The 14,597-nt window shown below is 45.9% G+C and overlaps 1 protein-coding gene across 4 annotated transcripts; it reads left to right on the top strand.

Annotated features, from left to right (window-relative positions):
- Positions 1–13,565, top strand: ankrd50l (ankyrin repeat domain 50-like). 4 transcript variants are annotated; one of them, XM_060039437.1, is made up of 4 exons: positions 1–138; positions 3,639–4,600; positions 7,025–7,272; positions 8,513–13,565. In XM_060039437.1, exons 2-4 carry the CDS (start codon positions 4,134–4,136, stop codon positions 12,124–12,126), a joined length of 4,329 nt encoding a protein of 1,442 aa, XP_059895420.1. In that variant the 5' UTR covers positions 1–138; positions 3,639–4,133; the 3' UTR covers positions 12,127–13,565. The 4 variants fall into 4 exon arrangements, with proteins under 4 accessions (XP_059895420.1, XP_059895419.1, XP_059895418.1 ...); XM_060039436.1 differs by lacking the exon at positions 1–138 and adding an exon at positions 156–314; XM_060039435.1 differs by lacking the exon at positions 1–138 and adding an exon at positions 322–669.
- Positions 13,566–14,597: the final 1,032 nt, after the last annotated feature.

The following is a 14,597-nucleotide window of genomic DNA, read 5'->3' as shown; positions in this document are numbered from 1 at the left end:
ATTCCATTGTTTCAAAAGTGTTAGGCAGGTGTTGAGTTTTTTCGTTTTTTTTCATATTTCCATTAGCCTTTCCCTCTATTCTTGGTCTGCTTCCTTTCTGACTGAAGAACACGCAGCTGGCCCTGAGAGGATTTCCTTGTAAGACACTAATGCTTTTTTATTTTTTTCATTTAACATCCTTTTTAGTTTGGGCAGGAGACAGGAAAGAGGAGACCTCTGAAAGCTATCGGTTTCCATGTAGAAAGACACATTTGCTGCGCACGCATTCTTGCACACGCTCGCTGACACAAGCTTCTACACGCGCACAGACACAGGTAGTAGTACTACTTTTACGTAATTCTTTGCGGGCTATTATTTTGTCGTTAGGCCACTTGCAATTCTAATACACAATACACAAATACTCTAAATATCAAGCATTGTGGAGCTAGTCTACCAAGTATGTCGTTACGTGGTTGAACCTGGACCACCGGCGGATCACACACTTATACCAGCTGTTCGATGGAATCCTCTAAGAGTGATGGAATCCTCTAAGAGTGATGTACTCGCAGTGTGCTCGGGTAAAATCATTCGTTAGGCTGTAGACCGTCGTCATGTGTGCAACTTGTCGGCAGAAAACAAGGAAGCATTCGTGTTTCCATCTTCTATCGCGTCGACTCCGGTTGATTACAGGTCAGGTAATTTCTTGATATAAGATGAATTATATTGATAAACATTAACACACACGCTATGACCTTACGGATGTCTTCACACTTTCCTTGTGTTGTTAACGTGTAGCCTGTGCGTTGTGTAGTGATCAGCTGCCCAGTAGTGAGTTGTGCGGGCACGCAGCTCCGCAATGTGTGTATCGAAGCACCTGTAGAATCACAAGCCCTGATATCAAGACATCCATAATAATAATTTGGGCGATGGGGTGGTCACTTCTAATGAAAAATGTGTTACAGGGGCTATCAAATTGTGAGACGGTATAAAGTGATAGTGTTAAAATCACATAATCGTGCCATTTTTGCTACGCTAATATAGGATTCCTCTTAACTACATTTGGGCTACTTTTATACAACGTGCCATGTTGACATGCTATAAAGAGTCAAAGCTTATGCAAGCACAAAACTTGTGCTTACAAAAACATTGTTCCCCACTTGCATCATCTCCTTCCGTTTCCACAATGCCGTAGTTGATGCTGTGGGCCGTTTCGCCTGGAGCAACACAGCCATGATGAAGGTAGCTCATTTGGCACCCAATTGTCGTTGGGTTGAATCATTCAGTTGTCTATATTATGGGCTTATGCACATTCTGTCATTACAATGTTAACACTTTCACAGAAGTCACTGAAATACCTTGTCTGGACTTTGTGTAGATTTTGTGCAGGGTTCCCTTTTAGCTGCCATCTGTTAAGAGCAACATGGTGCCAGATCTGCATGCCTTGGGAATGACATGCCTCATCCAGCCTAAATGCATCTTGGGTGCCGTTCTTTCTTCAATAGGTCTACATTAATTTACTCGCTCCATGCACAGCCAGCCTGTCCTTTTACCTGGTGAACTGAACCCGCAGAAAGATTTAGTCAGCAATTTAAAGTGAAACAAGGTCAGAGTGTTTTGAATTCCCCCATCTGCTTAATAAAAACACCCATGTGATGTATGGGCCTGTTTAGGATCTGCGTTGGATTGCAAAACAGCTGACATGCTGTCAACAGAAAACAAAACTTGTAAATATGAAACCAGTCTAATTTACTCAACTGAATGATAGTTGACAAAAAGGCATGACACAAACCACCATATTTGACAACATTAGAAAGGTTGCTTTCTGTTTCTTTCCCAAACTATTCAGGGTATGAGATGGCAATAGTCCTTGGTGTTAAGTCATAAGTAAAAAAACAATCTTGGCTTTGTTGTGTAATTGATTCTGATTCCACAGGCTAATCTGTCTAGCTTTGCAAAGCCAGACCAGTTACGCTTCAAATCGGGATGAGCCTTTTGAGGCCAACTTCTGTCTGTATCAAACCCCAATTTTAAAAGTACAAAAAGCCAAAAATATTTATAATTTAAATGTGTTCTACAACACATTGTCAATTTAAGGCTACATGGATCTAGATTAATTGCTCCAACTCTGCAGAAGTATTAAGAAAGCTCATGACAAATTTATTTTTAGTGTGGCCAGGGTTTGGAGAGAGGAGGGAGGGGGAGCATGGATTAGTGTTGAGTTTTTATTTTCCTTACAAATATAGACTACCCTTTTTAAACACGTACACATCGTCACATGGAGATGTTTGGATTGCTAAAAGGCTATTGGTTAACTGACCATTTAATCGACATTTCTCTGTGAGTTAGAAATGGACAGTATTGGAGAAGCATTTAAATGCATGCAATATGCCTCTGCTCTCTCGCTGGCTAATATCCCAGACTGCAGCTATCAGACTACATCCAGATACTTCCATTCCTGGGGCTGGACTTTGACCCCTTTCACTCTTGTCAGCGGGCAGGAATTATCTGCCCTCTGTTTCCCGCTTCTTGTTTGAATGAACAGTCATGTGTTGAAAACAATGCTGCAGCAACTCTTGGGTAAGCTAAAACTGCGTTACCAAAGCAGGCATGATCTTCAGAGGCACTTTGAATTGCATGCATCCATTTTCCATGGTTTTGCCTCTCATATGTCATAATTTATTGAGCTCCCATCTCCTCGGGGGTCCTTTCTGAGTTTCTACCTTCCTTTTCCAACACCTGATACTCAGCTTGAAAAGTCCAGAAGTCCCTGCTGCTGCCAGTAAAATCCACTTACCCAAAGTGAACAAGCAATAAAAAAGCACTTTCCACTTTAAGCATGTATATATCCTCTCACAGCTTTGACTGAACCAGAACATAGGTTTTGTTGTGGTCTTCAGTCCAGACAAGGAGCTTAAAGTACTCGAGTCTAGGTGTGATTGTTTGCCTTTGCTCTGGATTCCCAATGAGGGCCATTTCAAATACAGAACACCCCGTCTAATTTCAATAATTTGTATCTTCAATACCATAGTAGTCTAATCTGCTGATTGCAACATTTCTTGATATTTTGTGACCCATGTCCTGAGGGAGTACATGTGTTTCCTTAGCCTAGCTCTGTTGTTGAACTCTGACCCCATATAATTACTAATTTGCTTTCCAAATGACCCACATTTTTCAGAAATGAGTACTCAATGTGTCTATTTCTTCACATTTCTCCCCTCCTCTCCTGCTCTGTATAAATACCGCTATGCTGTTCAGTGCATGTCCTGACATGCTCTACAACACTAGGGGGAGGAGTAAAAAAACAGGGCAGCAAAGAACGAAAGCGATACAGAGGGAGGGAGGGAGGGAAGGAGCCAAAGGAGGGAGGAAAGAGAGATAGACAGAAACAGAAAAGGCGTGTGAAAGAGCAGGGCATTCCTTCCGAGGCAGCACAGAACGAAGCAGCTAGCTGCCTGACAGAAAACAAAAGCAACATATATAGCAGCAGGCGGTAGGAGTGGGGAGTTGAGACACTTGGAAGAACAGAGTCGGCCAGTAATTGGGAGACCTAGGGAGTGCAACGGGAGCCGTGAGGTGAGCGATACGGGGTAACTATTAGATCTGCCAACGGAAGTAAGAAATCATTATCTTGACGTCCCTCTCTCCTTTCGTTCTCACAGATTTGTACGGAGCCGTCAAGAACCTGCAAGGTGTGATGCACAGCAGCAGTAGCCAAGGATCCTCACACTGATCTATATCAGTATTCTGAGGTCGGGGTTAGAAACGAAACGACCCCGTTGAGTTGTTACTTGGCAGCACACCTGCTTCCAATAGACACACCTGGACCACAACACAGAGCTGCCAAAATACTTTTCCCACGCGTGAACTTCCCCCGGACTTGACCCTTATCTGCCCTGTCCTGTTGCCAACCCCTCACCTTACCTTTGACCCCACCAGAGGACTGGGAAGGCTACCTGAGAGGACTGCTGATAAACACAGCTAGGCTGAAGCACTAGCACTTTTTTTTTAAAGTAACAGGAACTGACACCGGCACTGTCGGAGCAGGCGGCGCAGGGGGGGGGGATGCAGATGCTTTTCTCAGCTGTCAAACCGCCAGTTCTCCCATGAAGAAGCTGTATAGATGAAGAAGAGCATGAGACGTGGAGCATGGAGAAATGTATAGACGGCGTCAGACGACTTATCCCGGGGACCCAATGAGTCGCTCTGGTTTCTCCAGCAACTCCAGCCTGCTCCAGGGACGGCGCTTCCACTGCCGGGAATGGGCCCTGGACAAGCTGAGGCACTGTCTGGAGGCGCGCTCCGTGCCAGGGCGGCCGCCGGGGCTCCTGCTGACCGGGGGCCCCGGCGCTGGGAAGACGGCCCTGTGCACTGAGTTGGTGTACCCCACCTCGGATGCAGGGATCAGGGTCGGGCTGGCGGCACGCTGCCTGGCTTCCCACTTCTGCCGGAGGGAGGAACAGCGTAGCGTCGTGTTGTGGAGGTTTGTCCTGGGACTGGTGGAACAGTTGAGGGCCTCGCCTCTCCTTCCTCCTCGCTACGCCGAGATGCTGGACACCCCCTTCGTGTCCTCTGCTCTGGAGCCCCTCCAATGCCAGAAGGACCCCGACGACACGTTCAAAAGGTTTGGAGGATCATAATGTCTCTTCGCTTTCATTGCCTCCCTCCAAACTATATGTAGTTTACCTCTGCACATACTCATTTAAACCAAACTGAGAAACTTTAAAATTTTGGGATCTTTTTGTGATCCAACGTTTATTCTCAAAATATATCAAATGACATTGTAAGATATAAATTGGCACAACCTAAACTGAAGATCAATTCGGTTGACTAGCTGCAATTGTATGAAAGGTTTCTTATTGTTTTTATATGTAACTTATATATATATATACATATATTATTCACCAAGAAAGCCATGTTCTTTAATGCCATTTGTTAATATACGGAAGGGCCAAGAAGAAATTGTAGTTGTCGTCCTTCCTTATCTATCTTTTTATTTAATTATTTCCCCCCCTGTCATAATACGACCCATTCACTGCATGTACAATGGGCGCCATAGTCTGAATGCTACAATGCCATTTACAACACAACATCCTTTCAGTCGGGGTAAAAAAACGAACAAAGAGATGAGGGAAAAATTCCCAAAATGTACTCCAGCTGACCGCCATCACAGTGCTGGTCAGCGAGGTCACCCCTCGATCACTCCCTTCCGTGTTGTTTACTCTGAGAAAGGCTCTGGGACCCCTCGCAGCTCTCCTCCTCCTCCTCCTCCTCCTCCTCCTCCTCCCATGTTTGCTATTCTCTGGTGTAAAGCGCAAGGGCCAGATTCCACATTCCCCTCTCACTGGTTCATAGCCAGAGGCTATGTGTGTTTTGGAGCTTCTGTGAGACAACAGAGAGGCTTCGAGGCAAAGGCGCTGGCATGTGAACAGCCGTTGACAAACACATGAAACACAAGGTCAGCGCAGTGGTCAAAAAAGGTGTATGTATGGAGATGTATGTTTTGGCTTTATCAGTTGTAGCTAGACAAGCGATTATCAATCTTTGTTTGGACAAGGTCAACAGCAGTCAGTGAATTCTATCTCACAAAGGCAATTTTACGAGGTTTCTTTACCGGCTGTTTTAAAGACACGCTGATTGGCGTGGTCCTGGGGTTGTAGGGATATACAAGGCCATTTGTGTATAATCTCCTCAATGGTTCCCCCCGCAGCTGGACTCACCGGCCATCATTGTCCATAGGGGTCAGTAGTTTAAGCACTTGTTTTTTAACACTTCCAAAGCAAAACCCTGTTACCAGGCAAAGGTTACGTAAAGGCCGTCCATGGCCGGGACCACACGGACTACGTGGAGAAGAGAACTCCATATCGCAAATTGTGCCCTCGCTGCAACGTCGATGACCAGCTGCACCGGATGGGAGTGTACCTTTTTTATTTGATCAATCACACACTCAAAGGTGATAAGCTCCATAACCTAAATAGTTTGGACTTCTGCCCAGTTTTTTTACTTTGCTCTTTAAAAATTAAACCTATAATGATTACCTAATCATAAAGGTCAACATTGCAATAAATAGTTATACTGGCATGTATTCCAGACTTGGTCTATCCTTGCCCATGTAAAGATTTCTTGGGTAGCTTTCATGATTTAATTATTCTATTATTAAAATGTTGTTTCTTATAATGATCTGTGTGATCTCACATTACATGATAATGTAATCTGGTGCACAGTACGAGTTTAATTGGATACATTTCTTTGTATATAATTTTCAAAGGAAGATGTCAAATGTTCGAAGGAAAATTATTGTACAATTTCTATGTCTTTTATAAAATAAAAATGCAACTACTAAAAAATCAAAAGAACAAAAAAGATGAATAAATCATAGACTAAAACAACCCAACTTTAAAGAAATATACTTGTCAACTGCCAGTAGTTGTAGGAATAAAATGAACCTCTTTGTTTTTCATTAAGGAGTAAGGAATCTCTGTCGTTCCTACTTAACTGAATAATATCCCATAAGCCGGGCAGAGTAGAGTGCTATGTCACAATGATGTGTGCAAGTGTGTGTGTGAGAGCGTCTCCCTGCCTGCCTATGGGGTGTAGCTGGAAATCCTAAACCTTCCAACAACCTGAGTCATCAGTACATGAGTCCCAGCCCAGAGCAGACTCGATGGTGAAGGACACCGCAGCAATGGGGTTGCTCTGCCTGTCCCAGCAAGAACAACCTGCCACCCACTCCTGGATGAATAGTCAAACTTTATCCTAATCATAACAATTTTTGCTCCCCATCAAAAAGTGCTTCTTCTTGTTTCTTTGCAATTGGATTGATCTCATTCAGTCCAGTTGCATTTATTTTCGATGGTTGCTCTTCATATAGTTATATATTAAATGCAATAATGACAAGGTTACTTATTACTTAATCTCCTTGGTCTTTTGTCATTTCCCTCCTTGTACCTTTCATTCAGGTGTCACAACCCTGATAGATTGCTTTCTTGAATGATAATGAATCATCTCTCTCTCAAACTCTCATTCACTCCCTCAATCACTTTCCCAGGGCAGTGTTGTCTCCCCTGCTGGACCTTCCTCCTCCTACGCACACTTTAATGGTGGTGGTGGACTCGCTGGACTCAGAGCTTGGCTACGGGACAGGCGACGGTGGAGCAGGGGCTGTAGGGGCACCCCCAGGGAAGAGCAGTACCATTGCAGAGCTCCTTGCCAGCCACCAGCACCTGCTGCCCAGCTGGCTGCTGATCGTGGTCTCTGTCCGACGCCATGACAAAGCCGTGTGCAAGATGTTCTCAGGTACGGGGCACGGCTCCGCTAGATAAGTCAGTGTACACACATTTCTCATTTAAATGTATCTTCACTTAAACCCTAACCCTAACTCTAGGGATGGGGCCATCGCTGGTGCTTAGTCTGAAATTGCGTTGGAACATGCGGCCAAAAGGCACAGCTTGCTTCACTGCTAAAGCTGCAGTGTTTTATTTTTTTTGTACACTGAGCGTCTGTGTTAACCAATGCATTCAGTTACACAGGCTGCTTCTGAGGTGTAAAATCTCCCTAATGTGTTTGTCACTGACATTGCGGTTGGATTTTTAGTAGTGGTTGGATGCCTTCTCAGTATACTGGGTATCCAAGACAATAAGTGAAGCTATAGTCGATGAGTAATGCCGTGGGTGTCTATAAAGCCTGGCAACAAATCAAACGCTTCTTATCGATACCATAATTGCTTTGGAACACAATGTAAGGCTTTACCAGCCTTTTTATCAGATTACTTTATTGCAGTCTTTTTACACTACTATACCCACTACTGTATAAAAAAACAAAACATTTTTATCATCAAAAGTGTTTATGTATATATAATGTTACAGGGCAGGATAGATTAGTGGCTAGAGAGATCTGCTTGGCTTTCATCCCTGCCGCCTATGGCTCACCTCTTAGCTAGGCATAGGCATTTTTTCATACCTTCCTCATTTTACACAGTGGTTAGAAATGTAATCCAAACCAAAAAATCCAGCTCTTTGTGAAAGAAGTCATTGTAGCTTTGGTGAAGAAACTTATTTTACAGAAATGCAACGATTAGACTTTAGACTTTATATTATTCCTGATTGAATTATTATCCTGCTTCAAAATACATAATCAAAACTGTATTAATAAGATGTCGGAGAAAAAGTTTTATAGAAAGAGGAGCATCTGTATTCTTTACGGTATTGAAAATCATACCTCCGGGATTTCTGAATACCCTGGGATTCCGTCATACTTTTTCACTGTCAATGCCTAAACTTAGCCTCATTGAGCCTCATTGTGTAATATTATTACCATTTAGTTCAATTAAGAAATAAAGGATAACCCCAGCATACAAAAGCTCAATTATAATGAGGGATGTAAGTGAGGATTAAGGGATTTTATATTTTATTATTGAAAATAAATCGGTCTGTATCAACGGTATTGTTTTTTGGATCTTACAAAGAATAGATTTTAATGAGAGAGTGCATTACGACTATTAAGTGTATTTCCTACTGTTCTGCTTCTCTTGCTGCAGCTTTTCGTAAGCTGTGCTTGGATGACCTGCGCAAGCCCTCTCCAGTACGTGATGTGCAGCAGTACATTCTCCACCGGCTGGACAAGGAGGGTCCACTGCGCCGGCAGCTGACCCCCGAGACGGCCGACATGCTCAACCTGCTGCACATCAAGAGCAGCGGCTGCTTCCTGTTCCTGGAGCGCGTGCTGGACGGCGTGGCGGCCTCTCTGATTGGTCTACGAGAGATCCGTGACATCCCTGGGACACTCAACGGCCTCTACCTGTGGCTGTGCCAGAGACTCTTCCCCAAGGGGCTGTTTCTCCAGGTCAGGCCCCTCCTCAATGCCCTATTGGCCGCCCCCAGGCCCCTCAGCATTCAGCAGCTCTTCACCGCAGTCTGGACCCAGGACACCACCCTCAACTTCCCGGACTTCCAGAGCCTCCTTCAGACCCTCTCTCCGATCCTTATTGATGGCCCCTTCGGGAACAAGCTGCTCTTCCATGCCAGTTTTGCTGAGTGGCTAATGGATGTCAAATACTGTACACAGAAGTACCTGTGTAGTGTAGAAGAGGGACACTGCATGCTTGCTATGACCCTCACATTATGGGGCCCACACCTGAACACAGAAGAAACCTGCCAGCTAGGGACCCATCTGGTTTGCTCAGGTATGCACAAGGACAACCCTTCCCTGTTGGCATTGTGGATTCTCTTGGCAGACATACCTACTCTCACTCCCTGCTTTAGCCCTAAGCTACCCTGCCACGCTCCTTGGGACTGTAGCTCCTCCTCAACTGAACCGCCTGTTCTAGTTAGTCAGGAAGTACTTCAGCTCTTAATGAGAAGTGGCATTTTTCCTCCAACCTGCTCTACAGATTTAGGTCCAAATGTAGGAGTGCATTGTCTAGAGGGTTCTGGGACTGTTGTGCGACAGGCATTAGAAAGGCAGGACTCTGTGAGGATACTGCTAGACAGTGGGGTGTTTGTCAACCGAGTCAACTCAATCGATGGACGGACTATGCTGGCCAGTGCAGCCCTAGTGGGCTCAGTTGACGTAGCCAACCTCCTCCTGACACGAGGAGCTGACCCCTTAATTGGGGATCATCAGGGTCAAACGCCACTCACGTTGGCATCCAGGCAGGGTCACATCGGAATATTGGCAGAACTCCTTAACTGGGCTAAACTGCAAGAGCCAAAGACCGTAGTAAGGATGTTAGAGCACGCAGACAGTGAGGGATGGACAGCGTTGCGCTCTGCGGCATGGGGAGGACATAGTGAGGTTGTACGTCAACTGTTGGATGCAGGGGCAGATGTTGACGGTTGTGATAGTGAGGGACGGACTGCACTAAGAGCTGCTGCCTGGGGGGGGCATGAGGAGATCCTTCTTACCTTGCTTGACTATGGGGCCCAGGTGGACAAGGCCGACCGTGAGGGTCGCACCCCACTTATTGCTGCTGCCTACATGGGACACAGAGAGGCTGTAGAGATCTTGCTGGACCACAATGCAGATGTCAACCTTGCTGATGGAGACAGGCGCACCGCCCTGTCAGTGGCTGCCCTTTGTGTCCCTACTGCAGCTGGGGTCAATGGTTATGGGGAGGTAGCTAGTCTGTTACTGGAGCGGGGGGCAGACCAAGGACATCGCGACCATGATGGAATGACCCCCCTGCTTCTTGCAGCCTATGAGGGCCATGAGGACATAGTTGAGTTGCTCCTAGAAGCTGGGGCTGATGTAGATGAGAGTGCAGGCCCTGACGCCAATGCCCCGGCTGCAGCTGCGGTAACCCCGCTGCTGGCCGCTGCGGCCATGGGTCACATTAAGACTGTGGAGCGGGTGCTTTTCTGGGGTGCGGCTGTGGATTCCATCGATGGGGAAGGAAGGACAGCACTAAGTCTTGCCGCAGCCAGGGGAAGTGTGGAGGTTGTCCGTGCATTACTAGACCGAGGCTTGGATGAGAACCATAAAGACGACTTAGGCTGGACACCGCTGCACGCGGCAGCCTGTGAGGGCCATCGTACCGTGTGTGCTGCCTTGACGGAGCGTGGCAGCATGGCGCGGGTTGGGGAAATGGATATTGAAGGACGAACTCCCCTTATTTTGGCAGCCCAGGAGGGTCACTGCAGCACTTCCAGGATCTTGTTGGATAGGCGATCGCCAATAGATCATCGGGCCTATGATGGACACTCTGCCCTGAGTGCGGCTCTCCTGGAGGGCCATGGTGAGGTGGCAGAGCTGCTTATGAGACGGGGGACTGACACTGATGTCCGGGATGCAGAGGGAAGGCCTCTACTCTACCTCCTGGTTCTTGAGGGTCACTTTGACGTGGCTTCGCTCCTTATAGATAAAGGAGGCGTGCCCCTTGAGTCCCGGGATGCAGAGGGCCGCACAGCTCTTCATGTGGCCTCTTGGCTGGGAAATGTGGAGGCAGTAGGGCTGCTTCTGCAGCATGGAGCTGACCCCAATGCACAGGATGCCGAAGGCAGGCCGCCTCTGCATTCTGTAGCTTGGAGAGGACATGTGGAAGTGGGTCGGCTTCTCCTTGGCGCAAAGGGGATCAAGGTTGACTTGGCTTGCAACCAACAAGGGGCAACCGCTTTGAGCATTGCTGCACAGGAGGAACACACAAACATTGTCAGCATGCTGCTGGAGAGGGGTGCTCACCCTGATCACATGGACAAATACGGTCGCAGCCCTGTAAAAGTTGCTGGAAAAAGAGGACACTTGCCCATCGTACGTCTGTTAGAGAGCTATGGAGCTAAGCCATATCCAGGCCTGCTGCACCACTCCAATGCAATGTCCCCTAAAAGAGGGACTGTCAAGAGCCCCTTAAACAGCTCCAACAGCAATAGAGCTGAAGTTGGCACAATAGGAGCAGCTCTGTCAGGAGCATCAGCTGCTGCCTCCACCTCTTCAATGTCATCCCCAGGCTCCACTGGCGAGCGATTGCATTCGATGCAGAGCTCCCAAACCTCTTCCACATGCCACTCCCTGGCTACAGTGCAGACAGTGCCGGCTGATAGCTTGAGTTTCACTCAGCAGATTCAACAGCATTCGCTCCCAAGAAGTCGTAGCCGGCCCTCAACCCTGCCCCCTCCGGAGAACTCTGTCAGCGGCAGTCTCCACGGGAGTAGGCGGAGACCGCCGAAGGGCAGCCCTCCTCCCGGTGGTTGCACCGTCGAAGCCATGGTCCACACATGTGAACCCCCACAAAAATGCTTCTCCTCTGGGTTTGATTATCCCAGCAAACTAAAGTCCCCAGACTCAAACCTGTTTCAAGCAGACAGAGCACAGTATGGAGGGGGGAAATGGAACTCGGTCATGGTTTCCCTCGGGGTAATGCCCGGACAAGATTGCCCTCCAAGAGTGGCCAAAAACCGTGGGAGTCCACCTTTAGGATACCCCTACCAAATTCACAGCCCGGCTCAGGGAGAGACTTGGAATTCTGGCCTTCAGAAGAATATTATTTCCCCACCTTGCTATAATTATACCCCAGTTTCCCCTGCTAGTGCCTTACCAGAGGACTCCACAGCACATTTGTCAACCAAAGACCCACACCTCAATTTAAAACAGGCCATCAAACTGCAATTTGAGGGTCCTACCAGTGCAGCCCTATACAAAAGGGAGACACCACTATGACCACACTACTAGGTGATTTGATATTTAGCCATCAATATTTTTGTTTTGTTTTGTTTTATATTCATTTTTTTATGAACCTTGTACTGTGTGTAAAATGTATAGAACATTAATGCCACATTTCACTTAAATTATGAACTCTAAATACCAGAAGAACCATTGGCCTGCAGGTTGAGTTCCAGATGACTGCATTCCTCTGTAGGCATACATTTGGAGGCATTCCTGGCATGGGAATAACGGCATTCTTTGTTTTAGTTGGAGATTGATGTTTTCACAGTTCAAGGGGCCATTAGCAGTGTGGCTAATGGCCTTTCGGGATAGATGAAAGAGGAATGGATTTGGCAGAGCCCGCCTCGCTGTCTTGCTTCCTGAGGAGTTCTTCCTGGGGACAAGAAGGCAAAAAAAGCTGAAAGCTGCTGGCTCACAAGCCTTTCTAATTTTCGATGATTTGATGATTGTGTTTGTTTGTTGATTAGTGTCTTTTTGGTTGTTTGTTAAACAGCTCGTCCACTAGCACAGATGGAAAAGGTGCATTCTACCTCTCAATCTTTTTCTGCTCTTGGACACTCTCCCATATTTTTTTAACAACCCATTTCATTTAATCCTGAAATGTGCACATTTTAATAAAGGACATGGTCATTAACGCATGGAACCGACAATACATTCAGCAGAAAGTAACATAAATATGTCTTGCCTTTTTGTTTATAAATACCCTCCACCATTGACCTCAGCTGACTGGCCTGCATGGCTGCCAATAACAGGCACTCCTTTGTTTCTAGGAGAGGGCCCCTATTAGGCCATCGTAGTGGTCGTCTGTAGGGAAGACTTAACAATACATCTACATTCTTATAGCCCCAATAATTAGTTTAATTCCAAACGTATACGTAAATGTAATAAGACATACAATGAATAACCATATCATAGGTTTCCTCAAATAATTTCGCACAAAATAAGCCACTCAATCTCACTTTTATTAAGTATGTATATATATATTTTTTATGTATTATAAATCAGTAATTCTGCTGCAGGGCTTCATTGCATTAATGGTCTTTGAAAAATACCTTTTTATTTTCACTCATGTCAAAACAGCAGCTGGCTTGTTGTCCTTTTCTGCAAGTGTCTGTCATTGTCAACAACATAGCATGCAGGCTGCCAACCCACCGTGCCTTATGACACAAACTGTTGAGGACAGCCAGACGGAAGGCACCAACTCGGCTCGCTCCAAGTGTGACCGTATCTGGCAGGAAGCATAATGATCACGATCATCAGATTCCATGAACCATAACCGCTCAAGATCGATGTGGGGGGGAGCGAGTGCTATGGACGATTCACAGCTCACTGAAGTACTTTCATGGTATGCTTTCTGAGCATTTTTAATCCGGTGAATATTTAATTACCGTCTTAAATTAAATTGGCAAACTGTGTCGTAATGAGTCACAAACTCTGGAGGTGTCGTGTCTGCTCATTTTGTGTGTGTGTGTGTGTGTGTGTGTGTGTGTGTGTGTGTGTGAGACACAACAGCACCTTTGAAATAGCTGTGAGGCAGGATGCTGTGTTTGATCACACGGAGAGATGAAAGAGCACTTGAGCCTCTACCAGACAGCAGCCGCCTCACCCCAGCTGGGTGCTCAGTCTCTCGGCCATCGCGACACGGAGCAACATGTCTCGAGACTCTTTTATTCACTCAGGCGTAACACAATGCGAAAATCCAGCTTCCAAAATCTGTACCCATGTGGTTTGATTCCGTGTTTGTTGTGCTACTTAAACATGTGAGTGTACATAGGGGTACATGGGGTGATGGAATACATCGTCATATTAATCTATATCACAACCTTATTAGCGTTTCAGATTAACTATAAAGTGTGTAGGCCTATGCTTGCGTGGATTCTCTCACTGTGTTTTACTAAATAGCAACATTTGCAAATTTGTAGCATCTTGTCATTTCAGCAGTGATTGAAAAACCAAAATAATTTCTACATGTCTCTTCAACGTGCCCCATCAAATCATAGTGTTTTAGGGTGCTGTCTTCATGGACATGCCATGATGCCAGCACCATTTGTATTTCAATAATTAAGTGATTAACATCTTATTCTCTATAGCTGACTTTATAGCTGGAAAGAAAAAAGCCAATATACAGGTTGCTGACATTTCTATCTGAATTGAGTCTGAATTTGTTAAACTGTTATAGCCACCCAAAATGTTCCAGCAAAAGGAATGTCAGCACAATGTAATTCGTAATGTGTGCTAAATCATGATATTTATATGGGTTGGATCAAAACAGTTCAAATCATGGCCCCCTCAGCTTTCTGTGCAGACGGTTACTTAGTGGTTATTGCCTGCCATGCCTTTCCTCTTGAAGCTATGACACAGCATGCCTTCAGCAAGATAGAGTAGCACACATTTTGATTGTATGCCATAATTGGAGCCAACAGACTACAGATTTGAAGGCAAGGGTATGACATATCTAGCAATCT

This window comes from Gadus macrocephalus, chromosome 20, assembly GCF_031168955.1.
Source record: "Gadus macrocephalus chromosome 20, ASM3116895v1".
Classification (NCBI taxonomy): domain Eukaryota; kingdom Metazoa; phylum Chordata; class Actinopteri; order Gadiformes; family Gadidae; genus Gadus; species Gadus macrocephalus.
The sequence above is the reverse complement of the archived record's forward strand: the minus strand, read 5'-3'. Positions and strand labels throughout refer to the sequence as shown.

What these genes read in the sequence shown, in the direction of transcription:
- ankrd50l (XM_060039437.1), top strand. Translation starts at nt 4,134, where the DNA reads ATGTATAGACGGCGTCAGACGACTTATCCCGGGGACCCAATGAGTCGC. An exon ending in CCCGACGACACGTTCAAAAG is followed by an intron (nt 4,601 to 7,024) that starts GTTTGGAGGATC and finishes TCACTTTCCCAG; the next exon opens with GGCAGTGTTGTCTCCCCTGC. An exon ending in CGTGTGCAAGATGTTCTCAG is followed by an intron (nt 7,273 to 8,512) that starts GTACGGGGCACG and finishes CTCTTGCTGCAG; the next exon opens with CTTTTCGTAAGCTGTGCTTG.